This window comes from Odocoileus virginianus, chromosome 23 (genome assembly GCF_023699985.2).
Source record: "Odocoileus virginianus isolate 20LAN1187 ecotype Illinois chromosome 23, Ovbor_1.2, whole genome shotgun sequence".
Classification (NCBI taxonomy): domain Eukaryota; kingdom Metazoa; phylum Chordata; class Mammalia; order Artiodactyla; family Cervidae; genus Odocoileus; species Odocoileus virginianus.
The window spans coordinates 2514502-2537520 of record NC_069696.1 but is presented as its reverse complement, the minus strand read 5'-3'; the positions used below and the strand labels follow the sequence as shown (position 1 = coordinate 2537520).

The following is a 23019-nucleotide window of genomic DNA, read 5'->3' as shown; positions in this document are numbered from 1 at the left end:
TCCCCACACTTCTGGTGTGTTTTCCTCCTGGTTGGTTGAAATCAGTACCACACTTTGACACACCCATCCTTGTTCCACTTGGATCCTGTGAGATCCAGGATGTACGGTCCTTCATGAGGTTCTTAGCCACCTTGTTGAGGAAAGAGCCACCTGGCTCATGAATAGGAAAGGATGCTCTGGTCTATACCTGGGTACATCCTCACATCACCACACCTTAACTAACATCTGCAGTATTTTTCACACAGAGGCCCTAAAGTTTTTTAAGAAGCAGCTGTCTTCTTATGAGCAAAGTGAGATCCTGGGCTACACAGAGCTGTGGTTCCTGGGTCTGGAAGCCGAGAAGCTCCACATGGCTCCGGAAAAATTCAGCAAGACAAGTTTCGATGATGAACATGGCTCCTACATGAAGGTGATGGGGCAGGGGATTGTGGAAACTGGCTTTGGGGTTTGGGGCTTTGGGACAAGAGATAGTCTGGAAGGGTAGAGAGCGTGGAGTATATTATAGCATTTGGTGCCGATGTATCTGGATCTCTGGGCGTCCTGAAGGATTCTGTTTGGTGCTAAATCAAAGAAATACTCGGTATTAAAATGGGGAAACACATACAATTAGTACACAAAGCACTCTGTTCACAGAATATTGATTTTCAAGAGTATTAGAGGTGACAGGTTTGCATCCTGGATGAACCCTCCCTCTCCCAGGTTCCTCTCCAGTGCCGCCTGGACCCATTGGAAAGACCAGACTTTGGACTAAGATGCAATCTTTCTAAGATTCCCTTTTTTTGTTTCCTCCATACAACTCCATGCGGCACGTTTTTCTATTTTATAAGAGAGGTCATTTCCTGCAAACAGACAAAAAACGTTTTCCCACTGTCCCCTCGTGCACAGTGCTCCCTTCAGCTTCCTAAAGGTGAGTCCCAGAGACTCCTCTTCCCTGTCTTCTGTGTCCAGGGTGCGGCCTCTTCCCCAGTCTGCAGGGGGCGTCTGGAGGCTACAAGGTGTTCCTCTCTACCTTGAGGATGTCCAGATGGGTAATGTTTAGTCCGCTAGCCCTTCAGGCTGTTGGAAAATTCCTCCTCTGGACACTTCCTCTTAGATTAGGAGACACAATTGATCTCTGATGACTTTATAAAAGAAGTGGATTCTCTTAATTGAATTCAGGGCTGTGTTTCCCAAGCTTTCTGGTGTGCACAGATCACCTGGGAGTCTCGTTACCAATGAAGATTCTTAGCCAGCAGGTCTGGGGTGGGGCCTGAGACCTTTCTAAAAACCTCCCGGGGGATGCCCACGTGCTGGTCCTTGGATCAGACCTTGAGAAGCAAGGATTTAGTTTCTGGCACACATCTTCTGTCTAGAGCAGGGGTCCCCAACCTCCAGGATCTAATTAATGCCTGATGATCTGAGGTGGAGCTGATGTAATAATAATAGAAGTAAAGTGCACAATAAATGTAACGCACTTGAATCATCCCCAAACCATCTCCCCCCCTGCCTCGGTCTGTGGAAAACTGTCTTCCATGAAACCGATTCCTGGTGCCAGAAAGGTTGGGGACTACTGGTCTAGAGCCCTGGTTCTCAACATTTTTAGGTCAAGGATCCCTTTGGAAATCTGATAAAAGTTATAAAATCATTATCCCAGAAGAGACTGCACATATACAAAATTTCAAGGGCGGGGGGTATTCATGGGCCATTGGTTAAGAACCTCTGCTCTAAACCTTACCTCCAGTTCAGCCAGAGGCTGTCAACTTCTCCTTCCTCTCATCTCCCTCTCACCAGGGTCTAGAGTCTCTGGGAAGTTCCCCAGAGATGTTAATGCACTGCAACCCAGTTCCTCCATCTCAAATCTTAGAGCACCAGGGGGCAGAGGAGGGATGTGTGCTTTCTGTATGCTCAGAATCTCCATCCTCTTTGTGTTTCAGCAAATGCACAGTATGCAATGCACATAGCTACATCCCCAACACAGCTATACTTCCACATTTATTTTGTCAGCAAGTGTTCATGGAACACCTATTTACTGGGAGTCTATTGTATGCTTGGGCACCTGCTGGACTCCTGAAATACAGAGGGAGCTATCAGAAATGAATAGGACCTGGCCCTTGGCCTCAAGCCAACACAATCAATGTGAATGATGACATGCAAGTGAATAGTCATGACACCGCCACGCTGATGACATGTACAAAAAATGCACAAACGCCAAGTGACCTGGAAACCATGGTTTCCTCCCTCACCCCTACTTGACTTCTGCAGGTCCTACACGACCACATCGCCTACCGCTATGAGGTTCTGGAGATGATTGGAAAAGGGTCCTTTGGACAGGTGGCCAAGTGCTTGGATCATAAAAACAATGAATTGGTGGCCTTGAAAATCATCAGGAACAAGAAGAGGTGTGGCTTGGTGGAAGGCATCAGCTGTGCAGGAAGGGCCACATGACTCTGGCCCCTTCTTTTTTTCAAGTTTATTTTTAATTAATGATGTGTAGGTTTCTGTGATACAGCAACATGAATTGCCCATATGTATACATATGTCCCCTCCCTCTTGCAACTCCCTCCCACTGCCCCCCTATCCCACCCCGCTAGGTTGTCACAGAGCACCAGGTTGAGCTCCTTCTGTTATACAGAAACTTCCCACTAGCTCTCTGTTTTACATATGGTAGCGTATGTTTCAATGCTACTGTCTCAATTCGTCCCACCTTCTCCTTCCCCCGCTGTATCCACAAGTCTGTACTGTACGTCTGCGTCTCTATCGCTGCCCTGCAAATGGGTTCATCAGTATAATTTTTCTAGATTGCATATATATGTGTTAATATACGATACTTGTTTTTCTCTTTCTGGCTTACTTCACTCTGTGTGACATCAGCCGCTCCTTGATGCCAACCCTTCCTGTCTCTGCTTTTCCTTTTCTTTCCCTCTCCACCTGTTCGATTCCATGATGGTGCAGAGAGGAGGCCAGAGTCTAGAGTGTTTAGCACATCCTGTCCTGTGGGGGTGATGGGAGGACTGAGAAGGGGGCCACCTGCTGTAGCTGATGCAACACCACATCTTCTGTCCCCACCCCCACCCTCCCCACCGCTTCCCAACCTCTCCAGATTTCACCACCAGGCCCTGGTGGAGCTGAAGATCCTAGAAGCTCTCAGACGGAAGGACAAAGACAACACCTACAATGTGGTGCACATGAAGGACTTCTTCTACTTCCGCAATCACCTCTGCATCACCTTTGAACTCCTGGGGTCAGCTGCTTCCTCTCTTTAATTCACTTTGTGTTGATAAGTTGCATAAGTGATGAAAGGGAGCCTTAAAGGTCAGAGCACTAGGTTTGTCTGTATGTGACTATTTAATGGGGGAGCTTCCCTGGTGGTTTAGGGGTAAAGAATCATTCTGCAGTGCAGAAGGTGTGGAGATGCAAGTTCAATCCCTGGGTGGGGAAAATCCCCTGCAGAAGGGCATGGCAACCCACTCCAGTATTCTTGCCTGAAGAATCCCATGGACAGAGGATCCTGGCGGGCTACTTACGGTCCATGGGGTTGCAAAGAGTCAGACAAGACTTAGCAACTAAGAAACCATGAACTGGCAACTCACACTTAAGCTTTTCTGGTTAAAATGCTTTATATTAGCTTTCAATATTTATAAGTCAGTGTATTTCACTTAATATAGCAGAATTCTATAGCATTCAATATATAGTCTATATATATAGGATTCTATATGTATTCTCTATATATATATAGGATTCTATATGTATTCTCTCTATATATATAGGATTCTATATATATTCTATATATATATAGGATTCTATATGCATTCTCTCTATATATAGGATTCTATGTATATTCTATATACATATAGGATTCTATATATATTATATATATATAGGATTCTATATATATTATATATATATATATAGGATTCTATATATATTCTATATTATATATTCTATATAGGATTCTATATATATTCTATATATATATAGAATTCTATATATATATAGGATTCTATATATATTCTATATATATATAGGATTCTATATATATTCTATATAGGATTCTATATATATTCTATGTATATAGGATTCTATATATATTCTATATATACATAGGATTCTGTATATATTCTATATATTCTATATAGGATTCTATATATATTCTATATATATAGGATTCTATGTATATTCTATATATACATAGGATTCTGTATATACATAGGATTCTGTATATATTCTATATATTCTATATAGGATTCTATATATATTCTATATATATAGGATTCTATATATATTCTGTATATACATAGGATTCTGTATATATTCTATATATACATAGGATTCTATATATATTCTATATATTCTATATATATAGGATTCTATATATATTCTATATATACATAGGATTCTGTATATATTCTATATATACATAGGATTCTGTATATATTCCATATATATACATAGGATTCTGTATACTATATATATAGGATTCTGTATATATTCTATATATATATAGGATTCTGTATATATTCTATATATATATAGGATTCTGTATATATTCCATATATATATATAGGATTCTATATATATTCTCTCTATATAGAGAGAGTGATAAGATTCCTGTATGTATGTGTATATACATTCACACACTCAGGATTCTCATATATGTGTGTATATGTCTATGATTCCTTATATATAGGGATTCTATATTCATTTCATCCGGCAGGAGCCCGCCCTCAGCCTTCCCGAGGGCGAGAGTGGGGACCGGGCAGGCGGGCTCACTGAGATGGGCAGGGCTCCTCCCTCAGCCCCTGCCCACCCACTCCCTTGTGCCCTCATCTATCAGGAAGCTGCCATCTTTAGACATTTATTCTGTGTGGGCGGAGTTGGTCACTCGGTTGAGTAACTGGAGGGCTCCCTGGATCCCTCTCAAGGGGCTGAAGAACCGTGAATATATCAGAAGTTTGATATACTAACCTCTTAACACACACGTGTGTAGCGAAGTGATTAAAGGATCCTGCATGTAAAAAAACAAACATCCAAGAGGCCAGCATGTTTGAATGTCACCCTGAATCTACCGTTAGTCAATGGAAAAGTCAAGTTTATAGGACACTAAAGCCCCACCTCCTAGTCTGGGTCTTGCCACTGCCAGAGGGCAACCAGGTGATAAGGAATTGATGTTGCAGGTTCAGACTCACCATCATATACCTCCTACGCTGCTTCACGTCACTTTCTCTCTCTCTGTCCCAGAATCAACTTGTATGAGTTGATGAAGAACAACAGTTTCCAAGGCTTCAGTCTCACCATCATTCGGCGCTTCACCCTCTCTGTCCTGAAGTGTTTGCAGATGCTCTACATGGAGAAGATCATTCACTGTGACCTCAAGCCCGTGAGTGCAGCCTGTGTCCTGTCGGGGAGCTGGTTTCCACCCTCAGAAAGGGTTTGCCTGGTACCCTTCCCCAGTGGCAACTGGGCAGGGTTCCAGGGTGGAGGCTAAGGGCTTGCAGGTTGTGTAAACCACGTGAGATGCAGCAAGGACAAGACAGGGGTACTGGGACATAGAAGAGAGATGTGGTGTCATCAAGGCAGACGGGACCTGCATGACTGAGCCCTGGGGGGCCGGGGTACTTGGAGATGTGTGTCAAGCAGGGAGGCAGATGTCCTAAATCCACCCTGTCCTCTGAGTTGGTGCTGTGTGTGCTCAGTCATGTCCGACTGTTTGTGATCCCATGGACTGTAGCCCGCCAGGCTCCTCTGTCCATTGGATTCTCCAGGCGAGAATACTGCAGTGGGTTGCTATTTCCTTCTCCAGGGGATCTTATCCACCCAGGGATCAAACCCACATCTCCTGGGTCTCCTGCATTAGCAGATGGATTCTTTATCACTAGCGCCACCTGGGAAGCCCACTCCAAGTTGGTCCTAGGATACAGGAAATCTCCAAAGACTTCTTTTACTCCATATTGATGCCCCCCACCCCCCACATGTCTGACTCCTGTTCTATATTAGCTCTGTCACTGCACTGATTACTTTGTGTTGGAATTGTTTCTTTATCCATATCCCCTGCTGGACTGCAAGTTTCTTCAAGGTCAAGGTCAGAAACCAGGTCTTCTCTCCAATATATTCTGAGGACCTAACATGGTCCCTGGCAATAGTAATGATGAAAGTGAAAGTGAAGTTGCTCAGTTGTGTCCGACTCTTTGCGACCCCATGAACTGTAGATTGCTAGGCTCCTCTATCCATGGGACTTTTCAGGCAAGAATGCTAGAGTGGGCAGCCGTTTCCTCCTCCAGGGGATCTTCCCAACCCAGGGATCAAACTCGGGTCTCCTGCTTTGCGGGCAGACTCCTTACCATCTGAGCCACCAGGGAAGTAATGGTGGGCAGTTAACAATTGCTTGTTGGAAAGAGTTAATAAAGGACTTCCATGGTGCTCCAGTGGTTAAGACTTCACCTGCTAATGCAGAGGCTGTGGGTTCGATCCCTGGTTGTGGAGGTAGGATCCCACATGCCGAGGGGGCAAAAAACCAAAACATAAAACAAGCAAAATTGTAACAAATTTAATGAAGACTTCAAAAATGGTCTACATCAAACAATTCTTTTAAAAAAGAGAGTCAATGATTGCCATTGTAAGGAACACAGAGGGGTCACTCGGGAAGAGGTTCAAGGGTATGAAGGTCTGGGGTCGGGAGCTGGTTTCAGAACAGTTCACGGGCGTGTGCCTCAATGTTTCCTCTTCCCTGTCTCCTCGCCCCCAAATTAAAGGCTCACATTGCTTACAAATGCTATAACTCATTGGCTGGATCTGGGATGCATGCTCAGTTGCTCAGTCATATCCGACTCTATTGTGACCCCATGGACTGTAGGCCACCTGGCTCCTCTGTCCATGGGATTCTCCAGGCAAAAATACTAGAGTGGGTTGCCATTTCCTGCTCCGGGGGATCTTCCTGACCCAGGGATTGAACCCGAGTCTCTGGCTTGGTAGGTAGATTCTTTATTACTGAGCCAGATCTGGGATACTTCTATTAATTAAGGATTGTCAAGATAGAGATGTTCTCTTGGGGCTGACTGGTAGAGCCACACAAGGAGAGTGGTACACTAATTTATTCTCCACATCCAAGTTCCTAATCCTCAGCTTTGCACCTCCAAAGGGACCGTGGTCTTTGGGCTTAGGGGACTGACTCTCAGCAAGGAACCCACAGGATAGGTGGTAGCTGAAATATGAGCGAATCGATTTGCTTGAGAAGTAGATTAAGTGGACAGGAATATACATGCTCAATAGAAAAGTAGACATACAAGCAGGAGAGTTTGGTGAGTGTGGATTCAAGAATCAGGCAGTTATTCCTGTGGACTTAGTGGTTAGTATCAGTGAGCTGTGACGACCTCATGCATCCGATCCCTTGATTCATCTGATATTGAGATCCCTGGAAATATGATTAGGACTCTAACCTTCCAGCCCCAGGTGGGCCACTCTCATACTCTGAGAGGAGAGCCCAGAGCTCTGCCTTCTCATCCAGGATTCTGCTGGAACACCTGGCTTCACAATTTCTGCAAAGTCAGCCCAACGGTCCCAACTCCAATCAAATCACCATGGGGGATTTTTTTGTTTCTGTTTCGGTCCTTGATTGTCATACCAGTATGTTGCTGGGGCACTTAATGGAAGCATCGATTCAGGCAATGATCTTTCTTCTTTCGCTTTTAATTAATTGATTATTTTTGGCTGCACTGGGTCTTCATTGCTGCACAGGCTTTCTCTAGTTGTGGTGAGCGCAGGCTTCTCATTGCAGTGACTGCTCTTGTTGTGAAGCATGGAGCACGGGCTCGTAGTTGTGGTGTGTGGGTTTAATTGCTGTGCGGCATGCAGAATCTTCCCGTATCAGGGGTTAAACCTGTGTCCCCTGCACTGGCAGGCAGATTCATAACCACTGGACCACCAGGGAAGTCCCGGTCAGTGATATTTCCAAGGCCTTATGCAAGCAAGGCATAGAAACAGGTACAAGGAGATAAAAATAAACTCACCATCTTCAGGAGTCACAGCGTTTATGTCAGTCAAGAGTCAGTATTGATGCAAAAGAAATGCTGCAGAGCAGCAAATACTTGGGCCAGACAAGAGATGCAGCCCTGGAAGCAGAAATCAGAGGAGGAGACGGGGGTGGGGGGTGGGTGCGGTTTTGGAGATGTGGGGGGAGTCCCCCTGAAGGAGGTTCCAGAGATTGGTGGACAGTTAGGTAAATAGCGTGCCTCGGCCAACATTGTTAAAGCTTGACCTGTGTCTGTCTTCCCTCTAGGAGAATATAGTGTTGTGCCAGAAAGGCCAAGTCTCTGTTAAAGTCATTGACTTTGGATCAAGCTGTTATGAACACCAGAAAGGTAGGGCCAGGCCAGTCCCTTTGTCCCAATTTCCCCATTGCGATTCTTTCCTTTCCTGAAACCAACAGTTCCCACACGTGGTCGCCACCTGGGTCCTCCTCTGGGCTCAGCCATCACAGTTGCTGGTTTGACTTTGAACCAAGCTGGTTCACGTCTCTGAGCCTAAGTTTCTTCATCTGTAAAATGCGAAGGGTGGTTCAAATACGGTACGGCTGCTTTGCTGCTTTCATACTCTGTGACTCTGGAATTATCCGAAGACCTTTATCCAAGTTATCTTTGGGGTCCAGAGAGCACCGGGCCTCTGAAAACTAACAGCTTCTGAAGGCTGACCCCAGCTGTCCCAAACCGAAATTTCTGGGACAGTACCTGGGAGGCTGTACTTTAGAAAACACAGACATTCTAAAGTTTGGGGTTCATGGCCCTAGATTCTCCAGGTTATATATATATATATATAAAATAATATATATATATAATAATATATATATGTTATTATATATATGTGTATATAGTCATAAAAACAAATATATATACATATATATGTATATATATATATATATTTCAAGCTAGAATCTAGAAAGCTGCCCTAGAGTATTGAATTGGCCAAAAAGTTCTTTCTTGTTTTTCCATAACATCTTACTGAAAACCTGAACGAACTTTTGGGCCAATTCATTTCTACAGCTATCACTGAACTTGATTCAAGAGTCTTTTCCTTTGGCTTTTGCCAGGTTTGTTGATGTCAAGAGCACATCCATTCCACAAACGTCTGCTGAGTATCTCTTGGGTGTCAGTCACTGTCTAGGGCATGTGGTATGTGTGCTGTCTCCTCAGTCGTGTCCACCTCTGTGTGACCCCATGGACTGTAGCCCGCCAGGCTTCTCTGTCCATAGGGATTTCTCATCCAAGAATACTGGAGCAGCTTGCCATGCCCTCCTCCAGGGTATCAGGAACCAAAAATGAGCATTTCCTGTCCTCCGCAGGCTTCCTGCCCAGTGGAGGAGACAGGAAGATAAAAAGATAATGTGATGTGTATAAGGATGAGAAGTATATATATGGACTGAGCTAAGGCACATGAAAGAGGGGCTGTGGAACTAGCCTTCATGGGGCAGGGCGAGTCAGAGGAAGTCCCCTGAAGCCAAAGGAAAGACTATTAAATGGATGTTTCCAAATATTCTCCAAAACCATTTTTGGAGATGCAAGTCCTTTATTGTTTACATATGGAAGCCATAACAAATTCCAGCTAGAAAACATTATTCTTCCCAGAAAGAAAGAATATGCTCACCCTCCTTGGAGATGAACTCTCTGTAACCCATTACTTAAGATTTATCTTGGCTGCCAAGATGCTCAGAACTGAGTTTGTAATGATCTTACCCTTGGTTTCCAGGTGTTTTTTCCCCACTTTTATGTTTTCTGACTTCCCTTGATCTTTACTTTAACCACAAAACAGTAGAGAGAATGGATGCTCAATTAGAACTGTTTGAGTCCAAATCCCAGCTCTGCCACTTGCTGTTGAGTGACCTTGGGAATTTATTGAATCTCTGTATGCCTCAGTTTCCTCATTTTAAAATGGGTATGATAATAGTACCTGCTTCAACCTAATAGTCCACCGACAGAGGAGTGGATAAGAAGATGAGGTACCTGTATACAATGGAATATTACTCAGCCATATAAAGAGAACGAAATCGAGTCATTTGTAGTGATGTGGACGGACCCAGAGCCTGTCATACAGAGAGAAGTAAGTCAGAAAGAGAAAAACAAATATCATATAATAACCCAGAAACATGGAATCTAGAAAAACAGTAGTGATGAACCTGTTTGCAGGGCAGGAATATAGATGTAGGTGCAGAGGGCAAACTTGTGGACACAGCAGGGGGAAGGAGAGGGTGGGACGAATTGGGAGAGCATCACTGACATATGTACGCTATTATGTGTGAAATAGACAGCTGGTGGGAAGCTTCTGCATAGCATAGGGAGCCCAGGCCAGTGCTCTGTGATGACCTGGAGGAGTGGGGCGGGGGAGGTGAGTGAGAGAGGTTCAAGAGGGAGGGTATATATGTATACACGTGGCTGATTCACGCTGTACAGCAGAAACTAACACAGTGTTATAAAAGAATTATACTCCAATTGTAAACAACTAAAATAAAACTATAACTGTTGTAGGGTAGTTATAAGGATTCAAACAGTTAATGCATGTAAATCACTTGGAACAGTGCCTGACACATGTAAGCATCATGTGAGTATACATTAGATTTAACTTTTTTCTCTTATTGACTTTTCATTGAGGTATAGTTGGCCTTCTGTATAAGTTAGATTCAGGTGTACAACATACTGATTTGACTTTTGCCTAGGTATACGAAATGATCACCATGAGAAGTCTAATAACCATCTGTCCCCATAAAAGTTATTGCAATATTATTGATTGTATTCTATATGCTGTATATTACATCCTGTGGCTTATTTATTTTAGAACTTTTCAGACTTAAATTTGTACTTCTTGATCCCCTTCAGCTAGTTCATTCATCCCCACCCTCACCCCTCCCCTCCACTTTCCCGTCTATTTGTACTTCGATTGCAAAGTGCTTCAAGTCCATTTTGGAAGCAGACAGGGTCTAAAAGTCATTTTTGTTAGATCTTCACTTTGTTTTAAATTAAAAAAATTATTACATCCTTACTGTAACCAATTCAAACAATAGAGAAGTGACTGGACTTCCTCCGTGGTCCAGAGGTTAAGAACCTGCCTGTAGGGGGCTGGGTTTGTTCCCTGGTCAGGGAACTAAGATCTCATGTGCCAGAACACACACACACACACACACACAGTGAAGTGACTACAAAAGCCCTGCCCTGCCCCCACCCAGGTATCCAATTAACAGCATTTGCAAGATAACTGTAGTGTCCCATCCCTTTGTCTGAGTCTTGTCAACTATAAAATCTAGGCTGCCTACAGTACTACCTTTCATATGTCCTCCTCTGCTGAGATTTTGTTAAGCTTTTCTTTCTATAGTTTACATTATACAACACAGTGCACATACTATATATTGAATATGCATGTTAAAATTATGCATTTTGCATGCTACTTTTTCAGTTGTCATACACCTCTTCCCTTGCCAAATTGCAATATTTTCAGAGCATGTCTTCCCCAGACTAATCAAACAGTTCGAAAACGTAGCTTTACACTTGCCGCATACTTTCTTTTTTAAAAGCTCGTTTTGGTATCCATGTTTGTCTTCTACATCTGTGTCTCTGTTTCTACTTTGCGAATAAGGTCACCCATCCCATTTTTCTAGATTCCACATATACACGTTAATACACAATACTTCTTTGTCTCTTTCTGAGTTACTTCACTCTGTAAGGGGGAAGGCGGGGGGATGAATTGGGAGTTTGGGATTGACACATATAAACTATCGATACTAGATGTGAAACAGATAACTGGCGAGAACCTACTGTATGGCACAGGGAACTCTTCTCAGAGCTCTGTGGTGTCCTACATGGTATGGAAATCCAAACAAGAGGGGGTATATGTATACGCATAGCTGATTCATATGGACATAAAGTTGGGCAAACTTCAGGAGATGGTGAGGGACAGAGAGGCCTGGCATGCTGCAGTCCATGGGGTCTCAAAGAGTTGGACATGACTGGGTGGCTGAACAACAACAACATCATAGCTGCTCCACTTTGGCATGCAGCAGAAACCATCCCAACACTGTAAAGCAACTGTACTCCAACAAGAGATCATTTAAAAAGCTTGCCTGACAAATTTGCTTCCTTAGGACAATGCCTTCTTTAGAGCTCTTTGTCAACAACTTGAGGATAACAACCCCTCATGATAATCAGGCTGCTGTGATGATGTGATGAGACAGATGTGGGATAGACTCATAAGTCATGCTTTCGCACTGTGGTGCTGGAGAAGACTCTTGAGAGTCCCTTGGATCACAGTGAGATCAAACCAGTCAATCCTAAAGTAAATCAACCCTGAATATTCAATGGAAAGACTGATGCTGAAACTGATGCTCAAATACTTTGACCACCTGATTTGAAGAGCTGACTCACTGAAAAAGATTCTGATGCTGGGAAAGGTTGAAGACACAAGAGAAGGGGATGACAGAGGATGAGATGGTTGGATGGCATCACCGACTCAGTGGCCATGAGTTTGGGCAGACTCCAGGAGATGGTGAAGGACAGGGAGCCTGGTTGCTGCGATCCATGTGTTGCAGGACTGAGAGACTGAACGAGAGTAGATGAGTTGTAAGTGCTGCAGATACATGGCGCAGTGTGCTCTGGGAGGAGGCTTCCATGTGAGGTCTCTCTTCTCTCCCCCGCAGTCTACACCTATGTCCAGAGCCGGTTCTACCGATCCCCAGAGGTGATCCTGGGCCATCCATACAACATGGCCATTGACATGTGGAGCCTGGGCTGCATCATGGCCGAGCTGTACACGGGCTACCCACTGTTCCCCGGGGAGAACGAGGTGGAGCAGCTGGCCTGCATCATGGAGGTGAGGGGGCCCGGCTGCCTTCCAGCCGACACCCTCGGGGCTGGTAACTTCTGTTCTCAGAAGCCAGGTGGCATCTGGCTCGCTGTAGAGCCATGGCTGGCATCTGTTAGCAGGGGAGGGCTGGATGTTTTGAAATTATGTACACGTTTGAGTTGACATCTAGCATTTTTATCAGAAATTTAACTAGTTTCAAAGGATGTAAGTTCCAGCATATCATGATGTTTAAAATAAGACTGTTATAGCAGGCTTTCCAGGCTTTCCAGGTGGCTAAGTAGTAAAAAAAAAAAAAAATTCCTCCTGCCAATACAGGAGATACAGGAAATGCAGGTTTGATCCCTGGATCAGGAAGATCCCCTGGAGGAAGAAATAGCAACCCACTCCAGTATTCTTTGCATGGAGGATCCCATGCACAGAGGAGCCTGGTGGACTACAGTCCATGGGGTCACAAAAGAGTTGGACACAACTTAGCAACTAAACAACTTTCCCATATATTCAAAAGAATCTAAAAACCAGACTGACACAACACCCAACAAATCTATATACTATTCAGTCATTAGTTATAGTCTTAACTTTCTGGGAAGAATATCTCCCAGTGAAAAGGTTTTACCAAGACTCTCATATAAGCATGTATTATGCCTGCTATTCTCTTACTTAAAGGCATCTTGTTATGAAGCCAAATTAGACAACAGAAGAACCTGGTGGGCTACAGTCTATGGGGCTGCAAAGATTCAGATGCAACTGAGTGACTAACTTTATTTTTCTTTTCACTATGAAGCCAAGTTAGATAGCACAGGAAAAAGTAATCCCCTAAAGTGGAAATTTCACATTTTAGGATTTTCCCAATGATATTTTGACTGTGAACAAAGGTATAGCTAATTTCTTACGTCTACCTGTTTATCTATCCATCCATCCCAAATTTGTATTTTCTAGATTTTATTAAAGATGGTTGGAGAGACACATATAGCTTTGAGAATTAAGAGATTCATCTTGTGCTTGAAACTAATAATAGAGTATTCAAATGCTTTAGGTATTAGTGCTATGATGATAACCACGGTGGGATGAACACCACCCTGGAAATCAGTAAACCTGCAAGCTGCTACTCTTTCTCCTTGACAATTCACTTCCATGCTGTGGGTCTCTGTAAAGTGAGGTGACCAGAGTCCATGGCTTCTGAGGCTGATGATGGATGATTTAATGAAGCATCCCTGAGCCAATCATCTTCCAGTTTCCAGGAGAATTGGGGAGGGGGCAACAGATCCAAGGGGAGGTTCCCACTGCCCCAGAACTGATTCAGCTTCCTCTTGATCTCAAGCCGAGGAGCACGAGGGAAGGAACGTGGCTGGGAACCAGGCGGCAGAGCCAGGAACCTGGGCTGATGGGGACACCCTTGGTTTCTCTCCGTGCAGCCCTGTAGGTTGCTGTGCAGATAAGGTGACCAGGCAGGCGCTGCTCTTTTCTTTTCAGAAGTCATCCTGCGGCCTGATGTCCATCTGGTGGTTTCCATCCGCTCTTCCTCCCCTTCCCTCTGATGCTCTGAGCTGGCAGCTGTCACTCCATTCATGGGTGGTGCGCAGCTGCCCTGGTTTACTCGCTCTGGCAGTGAGAGCGGGCAGCCGCATCGAGTGCCCACCTGGCTCATGCTGATGCCTGTTTAGGGTAACGTGGGCAATGCCGATCGATTCTCAGGATACTGGAACGGCCCTGGATTAGGAGTCGAGCCTCCAGCTGTGGTCCTGCTCCACCACTGGCTTGAGGTTATCCTTTCATGCTGCTGTTTGTTGTTTACTCACTCAGTCCTGTCTGACCCTTTGCGTCCCCATGAGCTCTAGCCCACCAGGCTTCTCTGCCTATGGGATTTCCCAGGCAAGCATATTGGAGTGGGTTGTCATTTCCTCCTCCAGGAAATCTACTTGACCCAGAGATCGAACCTGCATCTTCTGCATTGGCAGGCTGATTCTTTACCGCTGAGCCACCAGGGAAGCCTTATTAACTTCACATCTCAGGTCCTTGTCTGGAGAAGCCAGTTTGGCCCAAGTCCCCCCTGGTTCCAAAAGTCTTGGCAAGTGTGACCCCAGGAGGGTGAATCTACCGCTTTGCCCTTATTGCAGGTGCTGGGCCTGCCACCAACCCGCTTCATCCAGACGGCCTCCAGGAGACAGATGTTCTTTGGTGAGTCCCAGGTCTGACTCTCTTTTCACCACGGTGGCTGATAAGATTCCCTAGCCCTTGAAGACACCTTCCATGCCCTACACCCCATGTGATGCTTTTCCTCTGGCCCCACCCCAAAGGGCAGGCTGTGCTTAGAGGTTTCGTTCAGAAAAGTGAAAAGATGCTGAGAATGGTACCAGGTGCGTGATGGAGGTGGGTGGGGAAGTCATATCAGGAATGAGGTCTTGGCAGGTGCCTAAGAGTGACCAGATTCCTGCTTAGAAGATCCATCAGCAGGTGTCAAACCCTCAAAGCTTAGAACTCTATGCTCTTTTATAAACTGTCCCCACCTCCCCTCGCAGCTTGCCTGCCCGCTCACATGATGCACTATGAAGGGAAATCAAAGAGCAGAAGAGTCCTTGCAAGAACAGTGGAAAATTCCATCATTCCATTCCATCATTAATGGAGCCCTATTCTTTCCTGCTGAAATTCTCTTAATTGCCCAGTCCCTTACTGTTCCAGGTTCACTGCGACTTCGCTATAAAACGGATAAGCAAGGGCTGCCAGAACAGTTTTGCTGTGGACATGCAATGAGTTGTCAGTTATGTGCAGGATATCTGCCTTATTGCTGGAGTTCAGTCTCATCCACAGCCCCTAGGCTGCCCCCCGTCACAGTTCCCAGGCTCTGGAGTTTAGGCTTCTCTGCCCTTTCAGCCAAGTCGTGCTGAGCAGGACAGACAGGTGAATGAATGAGCTGAAACTGAGGCGGGGCTCTGGGCCACTCTGAACCAGAAGGTGACCCAGTCCTAGGGCTACGATCCCTTTCCTAAGGGATTCCCATGGAGCAGAAGCCACAGCAGCCCTAGTGATAGCCGAGAGGAGTGAAGCCAGGTGTGAAGAAAGGGGGCTCCTTGAAGGGACTCCCCACCACCTGAATGACACATCTTGTCCCATCAATAGCACAGTCAAAAGAACACTGCCCTGCGGGATCCTCCTGGACAAAAAGGTTGCAGTTGTGTCAATGATCAGTCCATGTATATTGGTTCAGCCACGTGGGGGTTAAAATGTAGTCTACTTCTATATCATTTGGTGAAAAGGCCATGGCCCCGAGCCCCTGCCACAGCCACAGGTTCTCTGGCATCTCTCCCAGCACTCCTTCGAGCCCATGAGCCAGAAACTAAAAGTTTAAGGTCTGGCAAGGAAGAGTCCTCCAGGATCCCCTCCAATGCCAAAGCTGTCGTCCACTCTGATTGGTTGGTCCTGCGCCATCCCAATGGTTACATCTTTTAAACGTCAGCGTGTAATCATGGCCAGAGGCATAAAGACTGCCTCTCTGAGTAGGGCCAGTGTTGGGGTCCCGGCTGCTTAGGGAAGTGCCCACAGGCTAGATCTTCTTTGAAAGTAGTCTGATGAAAGCAGACCTTCCTTCTTTGAAAGAAGGTCTGACTGACTCACTGGTGTAACTTATGCACAAGGGGACAGAACTGGTTGTTTGACCCCAATCCACTTTTCCCATTCACCACTTTTAACAGCCTTTTGGATGTCGAAGGATTTTAGGGCAAGATGAGTAGGCACATGCTGTCCCCTCCTGCTTGACAAAGGCATTGTGGGGAGTCACCTCTCACGCCTATAACCCTGAACTCAGGGGACTGTACTTGGGGGAATCAAAGGGAAGGGGATAGAGGGCATTTTGGTAAGAGGATAGCAAAGGCTCACACATGTCCGGTTCATCAAGAACCTGACTTTTACCATCAGCACCAGGCTTCAGAATGAGCAATGTGGTTTTGGTAGCAGCATCATGCGTCTTGCCTTCCCGCACAAGAAAGGACTTTATTGGGAGCCGCATCTTCTTCTGTGCTTCCCAAACTTTATCTGATTATAAGAATCATCTGGGTTCTTGGAAATAGTGCTAATTCCCATCATCCTCCTATGATATGGTGGCTTTGAGTTGGGAGTCAGGAATCTGTATGTTTTTACAGCAGCTTAAGATGAGGCGAGTTTGGGAAACACTATGCCGACTTCAGATCTTATCTCTTGGGCTGTCAACAGGTCCTTGACCGCCCAGCCACTCCAGGTTAATATCTCTAATTAGCAGCAAAGTGATGTTCCTTCAAGGATAGCAAGAGATGTGGGTGGTCCAGGCAGCAAGAAGGAGATGGGGAGGATAATGAGGTAACGGAGAAGAGAGAGATGGGAAAAACTTGTACAAGAAAAACAGTTACATAAGGATGACTGTAGGGTTTGTGTTATTGTAAGCCTGTGAGTCTGATTCTTCTTTGCTCATCTGTGAAAAGACAGCATAGGATAAGGTTGCAACCCAGTGCTACAGTCAAAAGGAAAGTGGAGATCTGATGAGATGGTTGGATGGCATCACCAACTCAATGGATGTGAGTTTGAGGAAACTGCAAAAGATGGTGAAGAACAGGGAAGCCTGGTGTGCTGCAGTCTGTAGGGTCACAAAGTCAGACACCACTGAGCGACTAAACAACAACAAAAACAGGACTCCTGCTCTAAGAAGTACCCCCAGCCCATTTGTATCTGTATAAACACATAGAGATACCCATGTGTGTATACACACACACACACATTTGTGGGCTCTTCCAGGAATTCAGTAAAAAGAGCAGGTGTTCTGTTGGACACACTGCAAATTGCATGGATTGCATAATTGGAAACACTTCACTGTGTACCTTTCATTGTATGAACCCCACTGACTTTTTGTGAGAATTCCATGGAATGTGTCACTTGTGTGTGTGTGTGTGTGTTTATATATCCACCCTTTTACATGCATGTTTGTAAGGTGTGAGCATACATGGTCATCTTTCTGAACACGCTCACTGGCGGATGTCCAAACGAGTGGTCTCACCTGCAAAGCACTGCACTAGGTGTTCGCAGGCTGCCTTTGGAGCTGTCTCCAGGGCTGCTTTTCAGCAACGACAGATCATACTTTTGGTGAGGGCTTTAGAAACAGTGGAAATGGCTCAAGAAAGGCATTCTAAGCTGTGTCTTAAGTTACCAGTCAAGTTTGACCATTGCAATTATGGACAAAATGTTGACATGACTTAAAAAAAGAAATCAATTTGCTTGAGTGGTCTGTACATGAGTTCTAAGAGCAAATTCCTTCTCCTAAAATGACTTTCTTGTTATTCCCCATGAACGTCCCAAATTCTCACATTTTGGGGTAAGTGAAGGAAGGAGCAGGGGCAGAGATAAGCCAAGAATGGGCAGTATCCTTTTTGCTCAGAGCTGAATGTTTCTGTCATTTCATATTTACTTTTAAATTTTAAAAATTATTTTATTGTTATCATCACCATCATCATTATTATCATCATAGTTATTTTACACTGGTTGAAATCATTTAATTGATTCCGGGAGAAGGTGGTGGGAAGGAGGCTTAGAACACATGGAGTAGTAGGAAACGTTTGTAAATTGTGTTCACTGGATTGGTTTACACGTGGTTATTTCAAACTGACTGGGGCTTTGGGGTGTGTTTGTGCGGGGGTTGGTGGGGGAGGGGGCGGTGTGGGATGGAGCAGGGGAAGGCTGCAGAGACCACGCGAAGAAGCAGCCTGGTTGAGTGAGGAGCTGTGATGTGATCATTGGGTATTTACACCTGGAACTAAACACAGAATGTTGTATCTCTAAAGATTCCAAAGGTTTCCCTAAAAATATAACCAACAACAGGGGGAAAAAGAGATACCCGGATTCCAAGGATCTCACCATGTTGCTGAAAACCTGTGACACCAGCTTCCTGGACTTTCTCAGAAGGTGTTTGGTGTGAGTTTGTCAGGGTGTCTTTGATTCTGGGGTTTCCTCTTCAATTCGGTCCTTTCCCACACATTTGCGGGTGAAAGCCTGGGAGGCAGTGATGACAGCACAATGAACACAGACCTTAGAGCTTCAGGGTCTACAAGGTGCTTCCCCATCCGTTGCCTGATCAGACTGCATCCACCCACCCATTGTCCTGTGTGATCGGTGGGGCCGAGGACTTGTTCTGTTCTGAGACGCAGAGGCTGAGGCTCAGAGAGATGAGGTGATTGCCCTGGAGCGCACAGTGTGTAGGTTGAGCTTTCTTGTTTCCTTGGCCTGACTGTCTGGCAGTGAGGTTGTAGGCATGTCCTCAGTGTCTCCTGTTTCATGAACTGAAGCCAAGGTCTTCACGGAGGCTGTTGTTACTGAATCCACACCCAATATAAGCTGGTTTTAGCACCCTCCCTGGAGAAGGCAATGGCACCCCACTCCAGTACTCTTGCCTGGAAATCCCATGGATGGAGGAGCCTGGTGGGCTGCTGTCCATGGGGTCACTAAGAGTCGGACACGACTGAGCGACTTCCCTTTCACTTTCCACTTTCATGCATTGGAGAAGGCAATGGCAACCCACTCCAATGTTCTTGCCTGGAGAATCCCAGGGACAGGGGAGCCTGGTGGGCTGCAGTCCATGGGGTCGCACAGAGTTGGACACGACTGAAGCGACTTAGCAGCAGCAGCAGCAGCGCCCTCCCCACCCATTCCCCTAGGATTTAGAATTTAAATCCTCTCATGAGGGAATTAGGGAAAGGGTGATCTATAAAACATTTAATATGTACAGTTTTTTAGTATCTATAGGCATATTTTGAACCTTAGAAAGTAGTTACTTCTGTACTTTAGTCAAGTCATAGGGGAAAAAAAAACAGCACACAAATCATTTTAGAACAGGACCTAGTTTAGAAGGTATTTAGAAAGTACTAGCTATTGTCACTATTTTTTAAAGTTTTTACTTACTTGGCTGCTCCAGGTCTTAGTTGTGGCACGTAGGATCTTTGATCTTCATAGACCATGCAGCATCTTTCAGTTGTGGCATGTGGGCTCTAGGGATGGACCAGGGATCAAACCCAGGCCCCCTGCCTTGGGAGTGTGGAATCCTAACTACAGGACCCCCAGGAAAGATCCCTATTGTCACTATTTTTAAGGAGGTTGAGACTTCTCTGGTGGTCCAGTGGTCAGGACTCTTCGCTTCCCATGCATAGGGTGCAGGTTCAATCCCTGTTTAGGGAACTAAGATATCACATGCTGTGTGGTGCGGCCAAAAAAAAATTTAAAAAAGAACTTTAAAGAATATGAGAAAAGGTTCCTGAGAAGTGAGTCTCGGCTCAATCAAAATGAAGGACTTTTAAAGAACTGGAGTTTTCAAAAGTTAGAATAGCTAGTTCTGTGAGTTAGTGCCTTGTTGCTAAAATTACTCAAGAAAGTCAAGATGAGATGACTCCATGGTGGGTGTTCTGTCACATATATTTTGTTACTACATTAGAAGTCTGGATTATCACCAAGTCCCCCTTACAATCTTAATATTCTAGCATTCTTTAATTTTCTTTGTGATGTATTTGGAGGTCCAAATTCCATAGTTTGGGAATAGCAATTAAGTATCTTTTCATTTTGGTGTTCTTAGTATATTAAATCCTGAAGTCCATTGGTTTAGATGTTCTATACTATTTCTTGTAAGGGAATTGCTAGGAACTCTGGAAGCCTTTTGCTCTGAGATTTTCCTTGGCTTGTCATACACATTTTCTAAAAAGATCACTTCTACTTGTTGCTTCCAGGTACTTCAGAATGAGGGCTTTCCTCGTGGCTCAGCAGTAAAGAATCTGCCTGCAATACAGGAGACCTGGGTTCAGTCCTTGGGTCCTGGGTTCAGTCCTTGGGTCCTGGGTTCAGTCCTTCAGTCCCTCCTCCTCTGGAGGAGGGCATGGCAAGCCACTCCAGTATTCTTGTCTGGAGAACTCCATGGACAGAGGAGCCTGATGGGCTATAGTCCATGGGGTCACAAAGAGTCATACACATACACAGACGCACACTTTAACACTGTATGTCATAATCTCTGTTCTGTGATATCTCTGAGTTACAACATAGCTTAAATGGGTTCTGTAAAAATGAACCATCTTTATATTTTATTTATGTTCTTTATTGGGGTCTTTGAGAGTATTTCATTATTAAAAAGGGAAGTAGAACCCTAACTGGTCCTGGGCTTTGTTGGTGTGTAGCTGGGAGCCCTCTCGTCGCATGACCCCTGACCAGGCGCTCAGGCATGCTTGGATTCATGAGCCTCGGAGCCTCAAAGCTCAGCCCAGGCTTCAGACCTTGAGGAAAACGAGCTTCTGTTTCCCCTCTGAGCCCAGGAAGGACAAAACGCAAGCACAGCATCACTTGGGCAAAAAAGGTACAGCCCCTCGCGTGGCCCGTTCTGTCTTCATAACCCCAGGGAGGCAGGTGGCGCTGGAGAACCACGTGTCAACTTCTCTGAGCTCAGCCTTGATTAATTACTCTGGTTTCATCACAACCAGCCAGACATTTCTTTTTTTTTTTTTAAGATTTTTTTGGTGTGGACCATTTATTTTCGTTATTGAATTTGTTACAACATTGTTTGCTTCTTCTTTTCTTTTTTTTTAATGTGTTGAATTTTGGCTGCAAGGCATGTGGGATCCTAGCTCCCCAACTGGGAATCTAACCCGCAGCCCCTGCACTGGAAGGTAAAGTCCTAACTACTGGACCTCCAGTGGCAGTCCTGGCCTGCCATTTCTTCATTTGGGGATTTTCCTCTTTCAAGAAACTTGCTTGTGGCTGGGTTCTCCTTTTTTTCCCCTCTCATCATTAGGAATTTCCATTTTTCTCCTATCTTCAATTCTGTTTCCTCTCCGTTTCTCTCAGTCTGTCCTCCTGTGTGTTCCCTGCCCTATTGATTTTTTACCAGACAGATTACAAAATTATGCAAATATCTTTTATATGCAATATAACCTCGGGGTTATGTACTTGATCACTGGAGTCAGGATATCTGGGATAAATTCTGGCCCCACCACTCACCAGGAGTGAGCCCTTGGGCAATTTACTTAACCTCTCTGTTCCTCAGTTTCTCCATTCATGAGAATGAGAGTAAGGCTGATTCTGTCTAGCTGCAGGAAACAGTGAAGGAATCAGTAACTGTCAAGTGCTTAGAATGATGGGCGCCTCCTATGGCTCAGTGGTAAAGAATCCACCTGCTGGTGATGCAGGAGACCCGGATTTGGTCCCTGGGTCGGGAAGCTCCCCTGGAGAAGGGCATGGCACCCCACTCCAGTATTCTTGCCTGGAGAATCCCATGGACAGAGGAGTCTGGCAGGCTACAGTCCATGAGGTTGCATAGAGTCAGACAGGACTGAGCGACTAAGCACGCATGCTTAGAAGGATGTCTGGCACGTAGAATGTGCTTTACAAATGAACCATTTTTGTATCGTTACCACCAGGATTTCCCAGAAGTGATTTAGAACCTGTTGGACAGTTAGAACATAACTCACGTTTGAACACTTACTTGTTCCCGCTGTCTTCTCCTTGGCAGATGTGGTCCTCCAAGTAGAGGCTAAAGACAAAATCAAAGATGGCACCACCAAACAGGATGAGAATCCAGGCAACCAGCGAGGCTCTGGCCAGCACACAGCCGAGGTGATCCAGCTGCCTCATCTGGCAGAAGCTTCTGGAAAGCCAGAGGTGGCTGTTGGGCCAGCAGAGTCCAAGACCTCCTCGGGACAACAGAACAAAAAGTCCTCCCCCAAGAACACAAATGCTTTACCACCTATTGTGTGACCTGAGCAGAGGGTGTGTCTGCTCTTTTTCCTGATTTGTATTAGAGGCAGCGCTTATATTGTACAATACTTAAGATTTTTTTTTTTTTTTTAACCCATAAAGGTTTGTTTAAGAAAAAAAAAAGGACCTCTATTCACCTGGCTGATTGGCATGATTTCTGTGATGAGGGATTGGAAAGAATGTCCTTGCACCCAGGCTTCTTCCTTATGCCCTTAACCAAATAAACAACGGGTGCATGGGGTAGGGTGGGGATTCGGCGGCGGTGGGGATGTTACTGACCAGAGTTCGTGGCCCTCCCCAATAACTAGAAATTGACTAGAGGCCAGAGAGGCAATTCAGGCAAAGTTTTATTGGGGCCCCTGCTGCTGGAGTGGGGAGCGAGAACAAACAGCAGGTTCCCTTGCTCACTCCCTGGGTGAAGGGAGCTGGTTCCTTAAGTGTGGGGTAAGGGTACAGGGCATG

General features: G+C 45.2%; 1 protein-coding gene across 4 annotated transcripts in view; it reads left to right on the top strand.

Moving 5' to 3' along the window:
• The window catches only part of DYRK4 (dual specificity tyrosine phosphorylation regulated kinase 4), a 47067-nt gene extending 24403 nt beyond the window's left edge, over nt 1-22664 (top strand). For 3 of the 4 annotated variants that reach the window (XM_070453149.1, XM_070453148.1, XM_020869783.2), the window contains 10 exons: nt 246-409; nt 2242-2378; nt 3080-3220; nt 5218-5356; nt 8252-8333; nt 12650-12822; nt 14931-14991; nt 18615-18744; nt 20985-21160; nt 22313-22664. In XM_070453149.1, coding sequence (XP_070309250.1) covers nt 246-409; nt 2242-2378; nt 3080-3220; nt 5218-5356; nt 8252-8333; nt 12650-12822; nt 14931-14991; nt 18615-18744; nt 20985-21160; nt 22313-22557 — 1448 coding nt within the window. In that variant the 3' untranslated portion in view covers nt 22558-22664. Of the gene's footprint in view, nt 1-245; nt 410-2241; nt 2379-3079; nt 3221-5217; nt 5357-8251; nt 8334-8924; nt 10066-12649; nt 12823-14930; nt 14992-18614; nt 18745-20984; nt 21161-22312 lie in introns of those variants that run through there. The other variant, XM_020869786.2, reaches the window with a different exon arrangement.
• Nucleotides 22665-23019: the final 355 nt, after the last annotated feature.